This window comes from Crinia signifera, chromosome 7 (assembly GCF_055691185.1).
Source record: "Crinia signifera chromosome 7, ASM5569118v1, whole genome shotgun sequence".
NCBI lineage: Eukaryota > Metazoa > Chordata > Amphibia > Anura > Myobatrachidae > Crinia > Crinia signifera.
In genome coordinates this window covers 128,947,349-128,967,148 of record NC_139223.1, presented here as the reverse complement: position 1 = coordinate 128,967,148, position 19,800 = coordinate 128,947,349, and the positions used below count along the sequence as shown (strand labels likewise).

The following is a 19,800-nucleotide window of genomic DNA, read 5'->3' as shown; positions in this document are numbered from 1 at the left end:
GATATCCAGGCTTGAGCACAGGGGACTTAATTAGTACCTGAGTGATTCTGATTAAACCATCTGTGCTGAAGCCTGGATATCACTAAAACCTGCACTGTTGGTGTGCCTTGAGGACCGTGGTTGGGAAAGCCTGCCCTATGGCAACAACCATGCAATCCTCCCTTGGCAACAAATTTGAAATCCCCCTGGCAACGAGCATGGAACCCCTCACAATGAGATTGTATGTAAGCGGCACTTATATGCCTAACAATGCGATTCATCGCAGTTAATCGCAAAAAATGAATGCGATTTATCACAATTAAAAATTTGAATTGTTGCCCACCACTACTAAATACATTTATGTGCTGCCACTGTTCACGCTATGAGAACACTCGGGGGTTGTGCATGACAGCTCGCTGCCTGCCTTCTGTCACATTTTTAGTGCTTTTTGGAACTAATTGTGCCTCTTGTGATTCCATGCCCTGCTCCCAACGGTGTCATTCATTTCCCACGCCAATGGCCAGACTCTTGAAGGACTCCATGAAAAATCGCCAAGATCTTGACACCATGATAATTATCAGCCGCCCAGCTAGCTATATGGTCGCCCATAAGTATTAAATTCTATTTCTATTTTCCTCCCAAAATGATGCAATTATTCTACTGTGTTGTTGTTTATTTAGGGGGACATTGGGACTGATAGTGTAAGGGATATTTATGCCCTCATGACACTGGCCATACCCACACAGCACTGGGAAAACAGCGTCTATTCTTCTCACAATAATATTTACCACAGAATCGCATATACAGTGCGATTTGGGCAGGATCTACCGCCCAGGATAGCATTGCAATATGGTGTTTTATTGGGGAGCGCTCACAAAAAAATCCTTGCCCAGTGGGGATCGCTCCCTAACAAAACAAAAAAAAGCCACTGAAGGGGTTAAACCATCTCAGAGATTATCCCACAGAGCAAAATTGGCAGGAGAGCTCTGTTTAACCCTTTGATTGCCAAGTGAATTTGTCAAAATAGGTGTGAAAATGGCCAAGCAACAAAAACAGGCCCTGCATAGAACACCGCAATCTTTATTCCCTTATCAGTAATAGCCGTCTTATGCTAGGTACACACCAGGACGACTAGGGCCCGATCAGCACAATCTAGATCCAATTCCGATCAATCGGATGTAGATTGTGTGCTGATTGGGCCCTTTTCTGACCTGGTGTGGAGCGATTCCGATCCGATGCGCGGTCCCGCGGGTCGGTCGGTCGTTATTGAGATCCTACCTGCTGCAGGTAGGATCTCAATGACGACCATAGAACCGGGTGCGGGTCGCCATCGGATCGGACCCGCTCACGGTGCACATCGTGAGCGGGTCGTGCCCTCCCGCGTCATCGTGAGCGGGTCGGACGAGACACTGACGACCCGCTCACGATGTGCATCGTGAGCGGGTCGTCCTGGTGTGTACCCCGCATAAATGATATGGCAAAAGATCCATTTAAGTTATGCACAATTCTGATGATGTCCCTTTAATGCTGGAACATGCACACCATTTTCATGATAATGTGTCTGTCTTTGGAATTTGGGTGTGATAACTGCTTTTTTTCATCCTTTATTGTAAACTACAATTTGTTTGCAACCTGATTAAAAGGGGATTCAAATTGCAGTTAGATTCTGTCCCCTGTCCATTGCCACCTGGGACTCTAACTCCTCTCGGTGTTTGGTTCTTGGAAGAGGCTGTAGTGGTGATCTTAGAGCGTGACCAGGTCATGCCACGGAGGGTGTGCACTGTGTCTGAGGACCTCAGGCTGGCACTTTCCCTGTCCCGAGCGGATGCTGAAGTCAGATGGTACAAGGACGGCGAGCGACTGAAAGACAATCCGCACATACTAGTGGAGGAGAGGGGAGCAGAGTGCTCGCTGACCATCCTTGGAGCAGTGCGTGATGACGCAGGGGAATATCTGTGTGATGTCCGCAACGACAGCTTCAGCTTTTATGTCACTGTGGGAGGTAACAGGAGAGACGAAGAGGCACTGCAACCAACACCACCCTGCAACCTGTCCCCTAACACCCTCATCCCTGCATGCCTCCATTCCCAGCATATGCCGTGAGCCCCCCGCAAGGTCATCTCCACTCATCAAAATCACTTGGATGTAATCACCTTTAAAAGGACACACTGTCAACCTATTGATTGTGTCTATCTTTTGGCCATGTAAACCTATTGCTTGTGTCGCCCATATGTTGTCATTCTATTGATTGTCAACCTAGACATTGTCCCTAGATGCCATAACCCCAATAGATCATAATATTATTTACCATCATTGTTAAGGCCCCCATACACGCCGCAAGAGCAGCGTGCGATGCCATCCGCGGGCAGTACAAAAAGTATGTGCAGCACACACTTTTTGTACTATGCAATGCCCGCGGGAGCGCGCATCACATTGCATTGCGCGCTGTTATTGCAGCGTATATGGGGGCCTTTACTGTTACAAAGTCTTATAGTGAAAATTGGTTTAAAGATGGCATTTAAAATATTGCGTTTGCAGCATAAAGGTTTAACCGTTTTTTCAATACAGTAACATTGTTACAACAAAGTAAAGAAAAACAATGACAGTTGGCTGGCTGCCAAGTCACGTTGTACATGAGAAAGGAAATGGGGTGGGGTGGGAGAGCTGGATACTCTTTTTAGACTTAGGGCGAGATGTAGTAAGCCTAGGGTTACCACCTTTGTGTTGAGAGATTTCCAGACAGTGACCTGCCCCTTCACACACCCACACCACACCCATTGACCCACCCCACCCCGCCCCTTGACCCGCCTTATGGGGGTTTTCTTTTCCATTTGCTTCAAATCTATTCTTGATTTCGCACACGGTAATGCCACATACACGTTACATGCTGTAATGCCCATTACACGGTATGCAACACACCGTGATGCCCAATAAACATTATGCCATGACTGGACAATTTTTTTAATACCAGGGACAAAATGGACAGTGTGTGCCGAAGGCGCACACCAATAATTTCCACCATAATGCCTATTACATGTCACACATCCATATTATACCACATGACATGATGCCTATTACACGTTATGCCAGGGCTCAACAACTGTTGTTAAAAGGAAGGACAAAATCGACAGTTCGCGCTGTAGGCTTTAAACCCGGGTCGCCCTCAGCATAATGAGCCACCCGGGTTTAATTTGAATGCGCCGGACCCGGGATTGCGATCCTCAGTCCGACTCGGGTTAGCTATGTGAAAGGGGTATAATAATTGCTTTTTTTTTTAAATGTTGACTAATTAACACTGGGGGCTAGGGGTAGGTTATTGTTAACATTCCCACCAGTGTAACAATAACTATTCTTATATTGATATCACTGTTTATGGCAGTGATACAATATTAGTTACTTATTGCATTCATGAAAAATAATTTCTATACTGGATACGGGTGGCAATAGTTACCAATCTGTTTTTCTACACACATTAGGGCTGGACAATAGGTGGACACCATATTGAAAGAATGGGGGTTGGAGTGCAACATACCAGACAGACTGGTGGAATTTACATCTCTGATTAAATGCAGCTGTGAGAGTTTTTACCAGGTGGCCGTAGAAATCCCCATGATGGAATGCTGTGACCGCAAGGGTCCTTGAAGGGGTGTTCGGTAAACCTGGGTGATGGAAATTGGTGGTGCCACTGGTCAATCCTAATGGGTTGCTGGAATAGTATATTTGACCATAGGAGAGATGATGTGTCCTTTTATCCAGAAGACACGATAATGCAAAATGATCCTCAGGAGAAGGGGGTGTCAGTTTAGGCAATTGCAGCTCAACGCGTTTCTCTGGGATGGATCTGCCAGCTTCATCAGGAGCACAGCATTCCATCATGGGGATTTCTACGACCACCTGGTAAAAACTCTCACTGCTGCGTTTAATCAGAGATGTCAATTCCAGCATTCTTTAATGCATCCTTGAGACAGGAGAACTAACCTATATATCTACACATTCTTCATTGTGTCAGAGGCATAACAACCAATTCTTTATTACTATCCTTTATTGTTTTTATATGTTTTTAAGTGTGCATTAAATAGAATTTTTTTGTAAAGAAGCTGTCATATATATATATATATATATATATATATATATATATATATATATATATATATATATATGTTTATTTTTAAATAATGTGAGAAATTCAGCCAGCGCTGGTTCATTCATCATTAGTACTAAGGGGAATGACAATCCCCTGAACCAGCTGCAGTTAGCAGCACATCCTTATAATATTTCTGGTTTTTCATCTTTTTTTGAACCCCATCAAGTAGGGGGGTAAATAAAATGAGAGGATGTGTTATGTAACAAACATACCTCTGCTCATTTGCCACAATGAAATAATACTTCCTAGAGCTCTATTTCATTTATGTAAATAAATAAAATATAACAATATTAAAGATTGCTGACAGAAAAAAGTACATTTAACGGTTATTACTCCAAGAGATTTGGTGGTAGCTTCCCTCTAACTTTGGCTTTCTACAACCATATTATTGTGACCCACTTTGTTGAAGCAGAAATGGCTGCTTTCCAGTAACATCATAACGTGTGTTGCCTGCTTGTAGTCATGCTAACATTTTATCCTCCGTTTATCCTCCTGCATCTCCAATGGACCCCTGTACCCCAATCCATGCACTTGTGTGTGTCCTTGCTCTGCCTCCTTCATCCTCCTGTCATGCCTCCAGAATACTATGTGATGCCAGGCTACACAGCCTATATAACCCCTTTCTCAATGCTTGCAATGCCTCCCTGTCAGTGCCTATTCTCAGATGACATTGCCCGTAGTGACGTTTGCTGTTTCGGCTGATAAGGGCTGCACATTATTTGCTTTGCAGTCATTTTGTGGTGACTTTGTACTTGTCTTATTGTCAGACCATCTATTATCTACTTATTTCTCTCCCCCATCAGCTCCTCCAGTAACCATTGTGGGCAACACAGGAACTCCAGAGCATCATGTTCTAATGACCGGGGATGATTTGGTTCTAGCCTGTGAGTTGTCCCGCCCAAACTTTAAGGTGCGCTGGCTGAGAGATGGTGAGGAGCTGGTGTCAGGAGGACGTGTGAAAATCTTGTCACGAGGAATCCATCGGCAACTCACCGTACAAAGTGTTCGGCCTGCTGACGCTGGCACTTATATCTGTGATGCTGGCACAGACCAGTTAAATGCAGATGTCCGTGTGGAAGGTAAGCAGGTCTTAAGTGATGCCATCAGCACTTAGGGCAAGATGCACTAAGCATTGAAAAAGGATAAAATGGAGTGATAAACAATCAGCCAATCAGCCCGTACCTGTTATTTTTCAAATCCAGCCTGTGACATGACAGTTATGAGCTGATTGGCTGGTGGTTTATCACTCTCCAATTTATCACTTTTCAAGCTTAGTACATCTGGCCCTAAACACCTTATCTGTGGCATTTATTACATTTTTACTTTGTTAGGCTTCTGTACATGTGGTAGTAGTTCTCATAGCAACACAGACCTCAGTAAATGTACTTTTGTACATTAGTATTGCTGCTTGTGATGGTTTTTCCTTTCAAGGTCTAACATTTTATTTTGGAAATAAAAATAAGCTGACCAGCATTGCCCCATAGAATATGGTTGGAATTAATAATGAAAATGATCCTAGAATGAATTCGCAGAACCGGCACAAAGGCGCATCACCAGCAGACCCATGCTGCTCAGTAGGGGCCACAAGGAGGATAGGGGGAGGGGTTGCATTACATAACTATTTATTAGGAAAGGATATGTATATTGTCTATAGCAGGTGAATATGTGCCTCTGCAACATGTAGTGTAGTTGCTATTACTGCAGTAGTCAGACCTGGAACACTGGGTCTAATTCAGATTCAGGGGGTGATTCTGTAACACAGAAATGCAGTAAAAACCCCGTTATCAGGGTTTTTACCGCATTTCTGTATGCTGTATTAGCCCACCGCAGTGTTAGCGCTGCGGAGGGAATCGCCAGCAAAAGCTGGCGATTCCCTGCATAAGCCTATGGGCTTCTTACCGTAGCGCTGTTTGAGGGATCCGTCACGGAAGTCCAGTGCCGGCACCGCATCGCAAGGGACAGCTCTTATCGCAAGAGCTGTCCCTTGCGTTAATAACGGCATATGTTACAGCATATGCCGTTATTAAAATTGCGGTAGCCGGCGAAGGGGGCCGCGGATGGTACAACATCCCGCCCTTAGTTGCTAATGGCTACACAGCTGTGATTTTTTTTAAAGCTACAGCGCTGTGAGGCAAAGAACAGTTACTGTATACACAAAAGAGGAGTGATGCCCAGTGGAACCAACACTTTCCGATAGGCCACGCTCCCCAAATTTTGGGGGCGCCCCTCCGGCAGAGTGTCCCTCCTCTGGATCTTCTAAAGTTGGGAGGTATGCTAAAGCAGGCACATATACATCCATTCAATTCTGGAGCAAAGCAGGTGTATATACTGTTGTTCTCTTCAGGAGTAAGACAGATTCATACAGAATATACTACTGTTCTATCCTGAAGTAAAGCAGGCACCTACAGTATACTCAGGGCTGGCTCTACCATTAGGCAGCTGCCTTGGGCGCCAGGATCTGGGGGGGTGCCACCAAGTCTACCTATCAAACAATCGGGTTGGGATAATTTGGTCTACAGCATGATGGTCAACATTCATTAGGTCGACACCATTAGGTCGACATGGTTCTAGGTCAACATGGAAAAAGGTCGCAAGGTCATTAGTTCGACAGGTCGTTAGTTCGAAAATGTCTAGGTCAACAGTCAAAAGGTCGACATGGGGTTTTTCAGGGTTTTTTTACCTGAATAATATTTTTTTATATATATATATATATATATATATTTTTTTTTAGTATCATTCATTTGTATTAAACATGCTCTTTTTAAATACTGTATTTGATTGAATCATTAATAACGAGCGCTGCAAATTTTTTCTTGTTTCACATTACTAAAGGGACCTGACTAATCCCTCTTGCAGCTGCTCATTTTGAGTCAACAGCCCTGATGAGCGCTCTATACAGTTTACTCTATTTTTTTCCGCATAAACTAATGTTCTCTGCAGGAGTAAAGCAGATACATTAACCAGTTCTACATGCTAAGAATAAGGTGACCAACTTTTTTACAATGCAAAATAGAACACAAATAAATTGAAGGAAAAAATAAAAGAAACAAGGAGCAAACCTAAATAGTCTAGCAGGGTGGGCAGTGGCGTAACTAGCGACTCGTAGGCCCAGATGCAAGCATATGATTTGGGCCCCCATCAACCCATACCTCCCAACTTCTAATCTACAGCAGGAGGGACATCAACGTGCGATCAAAATTTGGGGGTGTGGCCTATAAACCCAGTCAGTGAAAAAAACAAAACAACCCCATTATGTACAGCCCCATTTAAAACATCTTTACCCATATCAGCACTGTCATCTCTCCCCCCCCGCCTTCCCCATTCTCTGCTGTCCTGCTGTTCACTGTGCCCTGAGTTGTCTCTTATCTCCTCCTCCGAGACAGGGCCTGGGCTGGAGGTGCTGCACAGCTAGCTGGAGTCTGGACGCAGAGCCACAAGATGCTGCTGCTGCAGGCGGGTGGTTGTGCACGGCAGCTCCCACGTGCTTATTATATTATGGCCACGTACAGTGCTTCTGCACATGTGCAGAAGCTACTGCTTGAGCCCGAGAAAGGAAATGCACTGCGTGATCGGAGAGGGCTCATCGCAGAAGCCGCTGCCACAGCAATGTTATTAAGAGCAATAAAGGAGGATATAAAGGAGGACACTTTTCGAGGGAGGACAGAACTTACCAAAGAAGGATTGTCCTCCCTAAAGGAGGACGGTTGGTCACCTTACCTAAGAAAAATCTTGTTTGTAGTGTGCATTTTGCTCTTGTGATTTTGAAGCAAATTCTGTCCCATTCAGCATGGTCCTAAATATGAGTAAGAAGCTTCTTAGAGCAGGGGTTCCCAGCTCCGGCTCTTAAGTACCCTCCACGGTTCACGATTTCCAGGTCACCTGTGGATTTCTAAAATGTGACAGTTGGTGATACACAGTGCACCGACTGGGTGACTTGTAAAACTCTGAATTGTTAGAGGTACTTGAGTTTGGGAACCACTGTCTTAGAGGTTATCTGGCTAGTGATCCACATATTTCTTTACTTTTAACAATTTACATGGACATAAGACAATCATGTCTGATGAATGACTACTTGCTCAGCAGTTTCCTCAGAGTAGAATATGTTATTTTGACATGAGATTATCTCTGCTTATGTTATTTACCAATATAGTGTAAACTGACAGCTTTGTTTTTACCCTCAGTGCCCAGACAGGTGGAGTTCATCACAGAGCTGCAGAACAGCACGGTACTTGAAGGGGACACTGCTACTTTCAAATGTGTTGTGACTCCCGAGGATGTGATTCTCAACTGGGAATTAAACGGGTCACCCATGAATTCAGACCGGAGGGTCATCATGGCAAGCAATGGACTGTGCCATTCTCTCACCTTGAATACCTGTCGACTCTCAGACTCTGGCACCATCACCGCCAACGCTGAGGGTATAATCTCCCGGGCAAGACTGAGAGTGCAAGGTAGGCTGATCACTGTAGTCCACGGGCCTTGATACCATTAGGCTATATATGATAAGCATTTACACTATTGTGCAAATTAACTGAAGCTTCTAAAAATGGAGGAGATGTTGCCCATAGCAACCAATCAGATTCTGCCTATCATTTTTTAGGATGCAATACAGAAATAATAAACAGAATCTGATTGGTTGCAGAATCAGCTCTTTAATTTTTAGTAGCTGCAGTAAATTTACCCCTATGACTGAACAAATGAGGAAATAGTTATTGTGCCTACTGTTCTGTTGGAGAAAGTGCACTTTATAAATAAAACATACTTACAATGTTTGTTTTACAATAAATGTTGAGCCTATCTGCCATTAGGAATTTTGATTTCCAGTCCAGGCCTCTAACCCCTGCCCTCTCCCCCTTCTGCCCCCCTTCCCCCTTCACTTACCGCCCGACTCCTGCTGCAGTTCCCACAGCACAGGTTTCTTCAATGGAGGACGCTGGGGGCCAATTAAAATACAGCACAGGCTGGTGAGCCAATCAGAGCTTGTGTACCAGCAGTCGCTCTGGATACTATACTGTAGGTGTGTGTGTGTATGTATGTGAGGCAGGTTTAACTAGGCTGAGGAACGTCAGTGTATTTTACCTCTCTGCTCTCTCACCAGAGGCCCACGTGATGTTTACTCAGGGTTTGGAGGACACTGAGGTGGAAGAAGAACAGGATGTCACTTTCCAGGTGCAGGTTACCACCGAAAGAGCTGAAGTTCACTGGGTGAAACAAGGAGTGGTTATCCAACCCAACAGCAGGTTTACTCTCCAGGACTGTGGTCAGGTCCATACACTAACCATCCACTGTGTCCAAGCTTCTGACCGGGGCCGCTACAGTTGCGAGAGTCTTCATGACCGAACCGATTGTCGTCTCAATGTCCTGCGTATGTACCAACACATCCCAATCATATCAACACTCATATCAGCTTGTGTTAGCAGCATAAAAATGGCCTACTAAATGAGTAACTAAATTGTCACCCAAATAGTGTATTGATCTCCAGTATAGCATTATATTCTCCATAGATTTGTTTAATCTTTATGTGAAACATTCTATTTAATTTACACCATTTTATTTACATGTTCCTATAACCTACGAGTGTTCAAGGCTCATTCTCCTGAAGTTACTAACTGGGAAAACAATACAAGGGCCTGATTCAGAGTTGATCGCTCATCTACAAATTTGCAGATGAGGGCGAGTACATAGCCGCCACCCAGATAGAAAGAAAACCCATCCCATGAATATATGTGAGAGAATTGCAAGTGGATCACTATTATCTGCAGATCCATACGCAATTCAGTCACCATCAAATGATTTTTCCAGTCTGTGCAAATGTGAGAGTCTGGCCCTTCCAGAATTCTGCGACAGAATCAGGCTGATCAAGGCCTAAGCTGACGTCACACACCCTCCCGTAAACTGCATGGGCACACCTGCATTTTTTCTGACACTCCCAGGAAATAGCCCGTTACCACCCCCAAACGGCAGCTTCCTGTCATTCACATTGCAAGGCGATTGCAACTAGATATTTTTGCTATTTGGCATTGCGCATGCATTCTATGATCCATATACATGAGCAGTTGTTCGAAAATCGATAGGATTGCGAATTTGCACATCAGCGATCAACTCTAAATAACCCCCTAAATTCAATTTCTCCGGTTTTTAAGTAGAAAATGCATATTACAAACAATTAAGTAGTTCTAACCTTCATTTTTATGTTTGATTTTTGTCCTCACAGCAAAAAGCATATCAGTGAGGAAGGGTCTGGAAGACGTGAATTGTGAGGAAGGAAGCAATGTAGAGTTTTCAGTTGAGTTGTCCCATGAAGGTTTAATTGGAGAATGGTGGAAGGGAGGTGTCCGTCTGACCTCCGAAGACAATTGTGTGATCAGGTCAAGTGGGTACCAGCATTTTCTGCGGCTTTCAGACCTCAGACTACCTGATACTGCAGTGATAGCTTTTATCACCGACACTCTGCGGTCCACAGCACAACTGACCGTCAGTGAGCACCCACTGACAATCACACAACCGCCACAGGACTTTGTTGTCAATGAAGCTGGGCTAGCGACATTCCAGTGTGAAGTCTCCAAACAAGAAGCTGTTGTTAGCTGGAGCAAGGTAATGCCCTTTGCTTTTTGTATACAATATGGTCTTTACAATGTCTTCAAATAAATGGTATCATGCATTTTCTGTAAAGCTATAAACAACAGTAAAGTAATCTATTTGGAACACTAAGAGGGCATACACATGGGCGATCTTAGCAAGATTTCTAAGCGATCTGTCTAGATCACTCAGAAATTAAGCACCGGTCACTCCGTGTCTATGCCCCATGGCGATGGCGATGTGTGTCACAATCGCCTGACCAGATCTTGGCTACATGTAGTAAATATCTAGTCAGATCGCCATTGTTCTAACCAGAGATTACTGGTTAGCACATATATATCAATGTCATAAAATATTCAAGTATATTTAACAGTTCCAATGTCCTCTTAATATAATGACTAAGACATAAGTAAGTGAAAACTTAGCAATATTTTAGGAATGGTAGAAGTAAGTTGGACTATAACTTTTCAGACAATGGCCCTCATTCTGGTTGACTTGCAAAGCAGCTGTATTTTGCTGCTTTGCGAGCCAAGTAATGCCGCACGCTAGGCAGGCGAATGTAGGCCTGTGAATGGGTGTTTTGCATAAACATCCATTCGCTGGCTTGCATGCGGCCCAAAATCATTTGATGGTAGCCAACCATCAAATGATTTTTGAGGCGCTCTCTAATCTAAGCCACTCTCTGGTGTCTTAGATTAGCGGTGTCCTGCTCCGTGAACTGGGTGGGCAACTGATATCGTGACATCAGCTGCCCTCCCCTGGAAGGCAGGTAGCCACCCCCCGTTTGCATGGAGAAACCCATCGTTTTTCTGGGCGCACGTACCGTTTTCATGGGTATGCCCAGGAAACGCAGGGCATTCGCATGAGAGCACCCCCTACCCTCCTCCTGCACGCCCAATGTTCAGTTCCAGAAGGACTAACAATCCTGCAGTAGTAGGTACAAGGGAATTTTGCGGGACAGTTCTCGAAAACAGAAACCTTGGTATCTGCAAGGTGGTTATATACATTTATCATATATATATATATATATATATATATATGCACACACACACTACTAGTCAAAAGTTTGGGCACACCTTCTCATTGAATGGTTTTAGCCTCATTTTTCTTTGATGACAGCTTTGCACTCTCTTGGCATTTTCTCAATCAGCTTCATGAGGTAGTTAAATTTGGACTCATCAGACCAAAGTACAGATTTCCGCTGGTCTAATTTGTCCATTTCTTGTCCCAAACAATTCTCTTCTACTTGTTCATCCTCAGTAGTGGCTTCTTCGTAGCAATTTGATCATGAAGGCCTGATTCACGCAGTCTCCTGTGAATAGTTCATGTTTAGATTTGTCAGCTACTTGAATTTATGTGGGTTCTCATCTAAAGTGCTGTTAAGTAGTAGAGGTTTCTGAGGCTGGTAACTCTAATGAACTTATCCTCTGCAGCAGAGGTAACTCTTGGTCTTCCTTTTCTGGGGCGGTCCTCATGAGAGCCAGTTTCATCATAGGGTAGTATTTACTGAGGCTGTTTCGCCATGTTCTATGGCGAATGTGTGCTATTTTCGTGCTCTAAGGTGAATCTTTTTACTGAAAAACTGATTCGCCCTATTCAACATGCACTATTCGCCGACGGCGAACAGTGAATGATGAATAATTCGCCGTCTGATAGTCGCCGTAATTCGCTGTGGTTTCTCAATGGGTTTTTCAATGTGATTCGCTGTGAGTGTATTCAATGATCAGATGGCGAATTGCTTTCTAAGTGATTTTCACCGTGTGTCACCGTGTAGCAATCGACATCTTTTTAAGGTGAACTGAACTGTGATCTTTTTAAAAAAATGGTTGTTTTTTTTTATTATTTGGTGTAAAAAAAAATCTGTATTTTTTATCTGTGAAGGGGCATGCTATTTTTTTTTAATGTACTGCACATGTATATATATTTAATTTAATTTTTATTTTTTTACACATAACAGCCAGCAGGGGGCCGAGAGCCGCTCATTAGATATTCATATATTCACTGCTCCCGCTCATTACATATGCTGAGTGGGAGGTGTGCAGCGGCTCCCTACCCCAGTCCCCTGCCAGCTCTCCCGGGGGGCAGCTTCTGCTGCCTGCATCCCTGGGAGCCCTGTTTCTGCCCCACAGTGTCCGACGCAGGCAGGGAGGCTTCCATCTCCCTGCCTGCCGCCGTCCCCCAGCTCCCTGTGGCGTTTGCCGCAGGGGTTAAAATTCGCCGTCAGGGGCAGCGAGCCCCAGCGGCATTGAATACAGCGACAGGGAGTCTCCATGAATGCTCCAGCCCTCCGGAACATGGCAACTGTGCAGCGAATCCTAAACAGGATTCGCTGCACATACCGAAAATCCTCATTGAATACTGCCCATAGTGTTTGATGGTTTTTGGCACTGTACTTCAGGATACATTCAAAGTAATGATGGACTGTCATTTCTCTTTACTGAGTTGAGTATTTCATGCCATAATATGGATTACAACAGTTGTCTAATAGAGGTGTCCACTGTGTACTACCTCTGCACAACACAACTGATGGTCTCAGGTACCTTAAGAAGGCAAGTCATTCCACAGATTGACTCCTGACAAGGCACACTTGTTAATTCGAAACCATTCCAGGAGACTACTGTACCTCATGAAGCTGATTGAGAGAATCCCAAGAGCGTGAAAAGCTGTCATCAAAGCAAAAGGGGGCTTCTTTGAGGAATCTAAAATATAAAACATATTTTGATTTGTTTAACACATTTTTGTTTACAACATATTTCCATTTGTGTTCTTTCATAGTTTTGATGTCTTCAGTATTAATGTACAATGTAGAAAATAATTTAAATAAATAAAACCCATTGAATGAGAAGGTGTGTCCAGACTTTTGACTGGTACTGTGTACATTGATATAGATACCATGACATCCAGTATAAATCACAACAGCCTCCTTACCTCACACAGTTACTTACCAGTATAATTACTTGGTCAGTAAAATATTAAACTCTAGGTCCGTGGTTCTCAACCACACAGTGCACATTTCCATGTCTCCACACAGAAATAATATCTCCACCTGTGGATCTTTTAAAATGTGTCAGTGAGCTAGAAAACATGAACTGTGTGGGGTCTTGAGGACTGAGGTTTAGAACCACTGCTCTAGGTAAACCTGAACACAGATCTACTTATTAGGCCATATGACTAAGTTATGGGCTCACCAATTGTAGTGGACTATATACGTTTTATGCGTAAAGATTTAAGGGTCTATGGAGTGTATTTACTAATCCTTGGAGAGAGATAAAGTACAAAACAACCAGCTCCTGTCAACACAGCCTATAATATGGCAGTAGCAGCGAATTGACATGGCAGGATGGCGGGGGGGGGGGGGGGGGGATATAATGGAGACGGACTCTTTTATTGCATTATTCTATAATTCCCAATAACAAGAAGTATAGATATTCTTCACATGACATCTTACACAGGGCCCACTTCTGATAGTCTCTAGGGCAGAGGTGGCCAAACCTGTCCTCAAGAGCTACCAACGGTGCATGTTTTCCAGGCAACCTGTGGATCTATAGCAGGAATGAATGCAGCAGGTTTTAAAATGTGACAGTTAGTAATGACTACAGCTGTGCACCAGCTAGGTATCCTGGAAAACATGGACCGTTGTTAGATCTCGAGGACCGGTTTGGCCACCCCTACTCTAGGGGATATTCATGTATTATTGAAAAATTCCTGAATATATTTTCACAGTGTATTGGTTCCCAGAAACAAAGATACTTGTCAACATTTTGGGCTCAGCAAGTCTTTAAAAATGAAGTTACGTATATTGATGGAGGTTCTGAAACAGAAGCTTCAGGATAGTCTCTGCTGACCAAATATAGGATGGCTCTCCTGCAACATCTGCTCATATGGACCAGGTTTTGTGTAGCCAGACTCACAAAATGGAGAATAATAATGACTTTGTGGTTGGTGTAATTACTTTGGGAAAGATTGATGGATAAGTTGTGATTATGTGTATGTCCTTTTACAGGATGGGGAGCAGCTGGTGCTCAGCCCAACATGTCGCATGTTCTCTGTAGGACGGCGGAGAATCTTGCATCTCAACCAGTGTGGTCCACAGGATGCTGGGACATACACCTGTCACGCGGGTGACCTTACTGCCTCAGCTGTGTTACGGGTCCTTGGTGAGTCATTGTAACACTGAGGAGACCAGATAAATTTTGGTTCAGTTTACAAAATGGCTGTCTACACTGTATATAGATGCCAATTTCTGGGTTGGACCAGTATTCAAACTGTCAATTAATTTTCGAATTGGTAACAGCACAGGGGCAGCAGGCGTGAGGAACTTTATTACTCAGTGATGTCACTAATAATTAGTTAATAAGCTTCCTAATGAACACTGACTAATAATTCACTTCTCTCCAAAACAGTATACACAAAGTTGTTCATGGACTTGAAATATTGCAATATACTTTTGTGACTTTTGTGCACCCCCCTTCCCCCTTGGATCCGCCACTTATTCCATTCAGAATCTTATTGGTTGCTCCGGACAGCAATGGTTATTGTACACAGTTATTATAAGTAATGTTCCCTCACAGCATATCTTCTATATCACACAGAGCAAGAGCCACAGGTGCTGAAAGACCTTCAAGATGTTCAGATAGTGGAGAATGACAATGCTGCATTCATCTGTGAAGTATCCTGTGCTCAGGCCAAGGGGGAATGGTTTAAGAATGGAGAGAAAATTAAAGTAACCTCTACAACAAAGATCCGACAGGAAGGTAATTCTACTGGAAGAACCTGGAATAGCTTTGTATCATTTCTAGAAAACGAAACTGATAATCGTTTTTTATCTCAACATCTATGGCCCACACAAAATCATTTCTATTATATCTTAAAGTTGAAGCATCATCTTCACCAAGTGGAGGTAGCCAAAGGTTTTGAGAATAGACTGAAAACTGTTGACCATAACAAGGTCAGGGTACATTTATTAAAGAAGGTAGGTAAAATTGTGGGAGATAAAATACCAGCCAGTCAGCATCCGCCTTTCAATTTACAGGCTGCATTTGAAAACTGACAGCTACGAGCTAATTGGTTGGCATTTTCACTCTCACAATGGGGTTTATTCTAGTTCATTCTTTCTGACAAAATCCTTCTTAGATGGACAAAACCATGTGCACTGCAGGGGGGCAGATGTAACATGTGCAGATAGAATTAGATTTGGGTGAGTTATTTTGTTTCTGTGCAGGGAAAATACTGACTGCTTTATTTTACACTGCAATATAGATCTCACTTTGAAGAAAAACCCCACCCAAATCTAATTCTCTCTGCACAAGTTACATCTTCCCCACCCGCAGTGCACATGGTTTTGTCCATCTAAGAAGGATTTTGTCAGAAAGAATGAACTAGAATAACCCCCAATGTTATCTCTCTGCAGCTTTGATAAATGCCCTCCTACATGGGGCACATGTCTGTCCGGGTCCCCTCCTCTCCTAGGCTGCAGTGCCATAGACTTTGGGAATTAGGGTCATAAGACTCTACTGATTCAAGTGTGCATGCACAAGTCTCAGAGAAAATGGACGCCACACTATTTTCTCAGTGATTTTCGTAGTGCATATGCCTGAAATGAAACAAAAATGGTCACTGTGGAAATTCATGGTGGTTTCTGAAATGCTGTTGCTGCCATTGCTGGGCAACAACAGTAAGTATCGAAAACATGGGTGCAGGGTGTGGCCCCCCCCTGGACCCTGGGGGCCAGTGTGCACTGCACACATTGCATCCATTGTAGAAATGCCAGTCCACACCTAAGATATGAAATGCTAGTAAATTGATAAGATCTGTGTATGTGATGGAGCATATACTAGGGAAATGTTTTCCTGAGTCCGATTTTGAAAATAGTATTTGAAAGTTTTTTTGTCTTTGTCAAACACTAAAATTCATCTTTTCACCTGATTCCAACGTTCCATCTTTATGTTTATCCAGGAAGGCGGCATTTCCTACTAATCTGTGGGGCACAGTGTGAAGATTCCGGAGAAATTCTCTTTCGAGCCAGAAGAGCAGAGTCGAAAGCAAAGCTCCAAGTCACAGGTCAGATACAGAAGCTGGGTTCACACTGTGCAATATTGTGAGCAAACAATATCACTAACAATATCCGGGCAAACGATATAGAGTATACACACTGAACAATATTAACAATATCACTCAGTGGCGTCACCCAGCCACCCGCCAAACATACATTGACAATGTAGCCATATCTGTCTGCTTTTTCAGACAACAGGGAGGATCATCAATGACCCACGAGAGCATGCATCATTAAAAATATAATGTTTACACCTTAGACCAGGTGTAGACAACCTGTGGCTCACCAGCTGTTTTGAAACTACAAGTCTCAGCATGCCGTGCCACAGTTATAGCACTCCCTAATAGCAAAACTGTGGCAAGGCATTCTGGGACTTGTAGTTTTACTACAGCTGGAGAGCCACAGGTTGCCTACGCCAGCCCTCGACATATATATGATATATTATTATCATGCATATCATACCTCCAAACTTACAGGGAGATGGAGGCGAGACGCATGGATTTTGGGGGTGTGGAATAATTAAAGGGGTGTGGCCTATACTCGCAGCTCTCCCGCGTTTTGCCGCTATGGGAGCATGACCCAGAGGCTCTGTGAGCCTCTAGCCATGCCCCCAGCCCCCTGGCTGCTGGAATAGATGCATGCGCACAGCGTTTATTCCCCGCTGCTCAGTAGCCGACAGGGGGACTCCTAACAGCCCCCCCTCCTCGCCGCGGGACACTGCCAGCCGCGGGAGGGACACGGGAATGTCCCCGAAAACCGGGACATTCCCGCGGTAATCGGGACCGTTGGGAGGTATGCATATAGTTAATGATTTATTGTGTAGAGTGTACACACCTTTGAAAACATCTTTGGTTTTTGACGCTTACCAGTCTTTATACACGTTATACACATGAAATGTACAGTCAATCACAGAGCAAAATTCTGGATTTATTTAAACCAAATGCTTTCAACTGCATAGGCATTACCAACTCAATTTGTTATTGTAGTTTTTATAGTTTTATAGTTTTAAAATGTGATGCTGAGATCTATTTCTTTTTTGTTACTGACTGGAACTTTAGAGCTCCCTGTCCGGATAATAAAGTCTCTGAGAGACAAGACGGCTATGCAAGGTCACCGCGTGATTTTTGAGTGCAAGGTCAGTCCGGCTCGAGCTAAAGTCACTTGGCTGCGAGGGGCGCATGTGATTCTGCCATCTGACAAATATCAGATAACCAGCGAGGACGCCTTTCGTACACTTTTCATCAATAATGTGAGCCCCGAAGACGAGGATGTCTATACCATGAAGACTTCAGAAGGGCAGTGCTCAGCCCGGTTACTTGTAGAAGGTAAGAAACTCATATGCAATGTGTGTGCATATATATATATATATATATATATATATATATATATATATATATATATATATATATATATATATATATATATGAAAGGAAGTTCAGGGTGCGCCTATTAGAAAGTTTTCACAATACAAATAATGTACAATTTGTCCAATACAATAAACACAATATAAAATTCAATATATAGTAATAAAATCATTTTTAATGTGTTTATTGTATTGGACAAATTTTGTATTATTGAAAACTTTATAATAGGCGCACCCTGAACTTTCTTTCCTTTCATCTCTACCCTTTGGGTCCCATCTAACACGGGATCCCTCAGAGGTGCTGCCTTAAATCTATTAAGCGCGGTTGGGGCATTTTGTATCTCTCTTTCTCTCTCACTCTCTCTCTCTCTCTATATATATATCTATATATATATATAGATATATATATAGATATATATCTATATATATATATAGATATATATAGATATATATATATCTATAAATATATCTATATATATATACACACACAACATTGTAGAACTGTAATGACTATTTAAGATAAGATCACAGATTCATTAAAATTACTATTCACAGTATTACTACAGTTCGACACTATTTTATTATTTCAGGTTTAGCCATCCAGATGTTTCGGAGTCTGAAAGATGTCAAAGTTATAGCCCCCAATGATGCTTGTTTTGAATGTGAGGTATCCATTCCTCTGCCTCGACCTCCACAGTGGAGTTTAAATGGGATTGTGCTGCACAATGGAACAGACGTAGCCATCGAGATCCGAGGGAACCGGCACAGGCTCATCCTGCAGAACACACATATCGGAATGTCCGGAACAGTGAGATTCACAGCTGGCAAAACACGTTCAGAAGCCCAACTCACCGTGCAAGGTAGTACAAGAGAGAGAGCATGGTACAAATTATCAGTGTGTGACATAGCAGACTGTATGGCACAAATGAGGACTGTTGTGATACTTCACATTAAATATACTGTTACTCTCCACTTATATTGTTGCTTGTGTTGGGCTTCCAGTAGCAGATTCTTGTTAACAAGAATAGTCTTTGTTCGTCGGGAGGCTTGCCACCTAGCAACAGCTGGTGGGTTATGGTGTAAGCCTCCCGACATACGCTGGAATGGTATAGTGAAATAAAATTTTCACTTACCTTACCACAGCCAGGGGAGTAGGGAGCTTAGCTGCTGATGCATGACATGTGCACACAGTGGCGTAACTAAAACTTTTGCGCCCCCCCGCCGGGACAATTTCACCGCCCCCCCCCCCCCCCGGGACAATTTTGCAGCTGCCCCCAAAGCCCCCCCCCCCCCCCGTTAAAGGACCCCCCCGGGAGCTGGCAGGGGGGTCCGTGCGGCGCGGAGGTACCTGTATAAAAGGAGAGCCTGGAGGTCCCTGCGCCGCCTAGTATGATGCTGCCGGGGTCCCTGCGCCTGCGGCGCTGAGTATGATGCTGCCGGGGTCCCTGCAGTGAAGTGGAAATAACGCGCTATCTCCAGCGGAGATAGCGCGTTATTTCCACTTCACTGCAGGGACCCCGGCAGCATCATACTCAGCGCCGCAGGCGCAGGGACCTCCAGGCTCTCCCTTAAACAGGTACCTCCGCGCCGCACAGACCCCCCTGCCAGCTCCCGCTGCACCCACATGCAGTGGGGAGCTGGCGGAGATCCACCAGCGCCCGCAGCCCCCCGGCGCCTCCCCGC

The 19,800-nt window shown here is 43.8% G+C and overlaps 1 protein-coding gene across 3 annotated transcripts in view; it reads left to right on the top strand.

Moving 5' to 3' along the window:
- The window catches only part of OBSL1 (obscurin like cytoskeletal adaptor 1), a 124,469-nt gene that overhangs the window by 95,120 nt on the left and 9,549 nt on the right, over positions 1-19,800 (top strand). For all 3 annotated transcript variants that reach the window (XM_083153805.1, XM_083153804.1, XM_083153802.1), the window contains 9 exons: positions 4,927-5,202; positions 8,305-8,574; positions 9,222-9,488; positions 10,338-10,717; positions 14,706-14,859; positions 15,295-15,456; positions 16,658-16,762; positions 17,813-18,079; positions 18,708-18,977. In XM_083153805.1, coding sequence (XP_083009931.1) covers positions 4,927-5,202; positions 8,305-8,574; positions 9,222-9,488; positions 10,338-10,717; positions 14,706-14,859; positions 15,295-15,456; positions 16,658-16,762; positions 17,813-18,079; positions 18,708-18,977 — 2,151 coding nt within the window. The remainder of the gene's footprint in view (positions 1-4,926; positions 5,203-8,304; positions 8,575-9,221; positions 9,489-10,337; positions 10,718-14,705; positions 14,860-15,294; positions 15,457-16,657; positions 16,763-17,812; positions 18,080-18,707; positions 18,978-19,800) is intronic.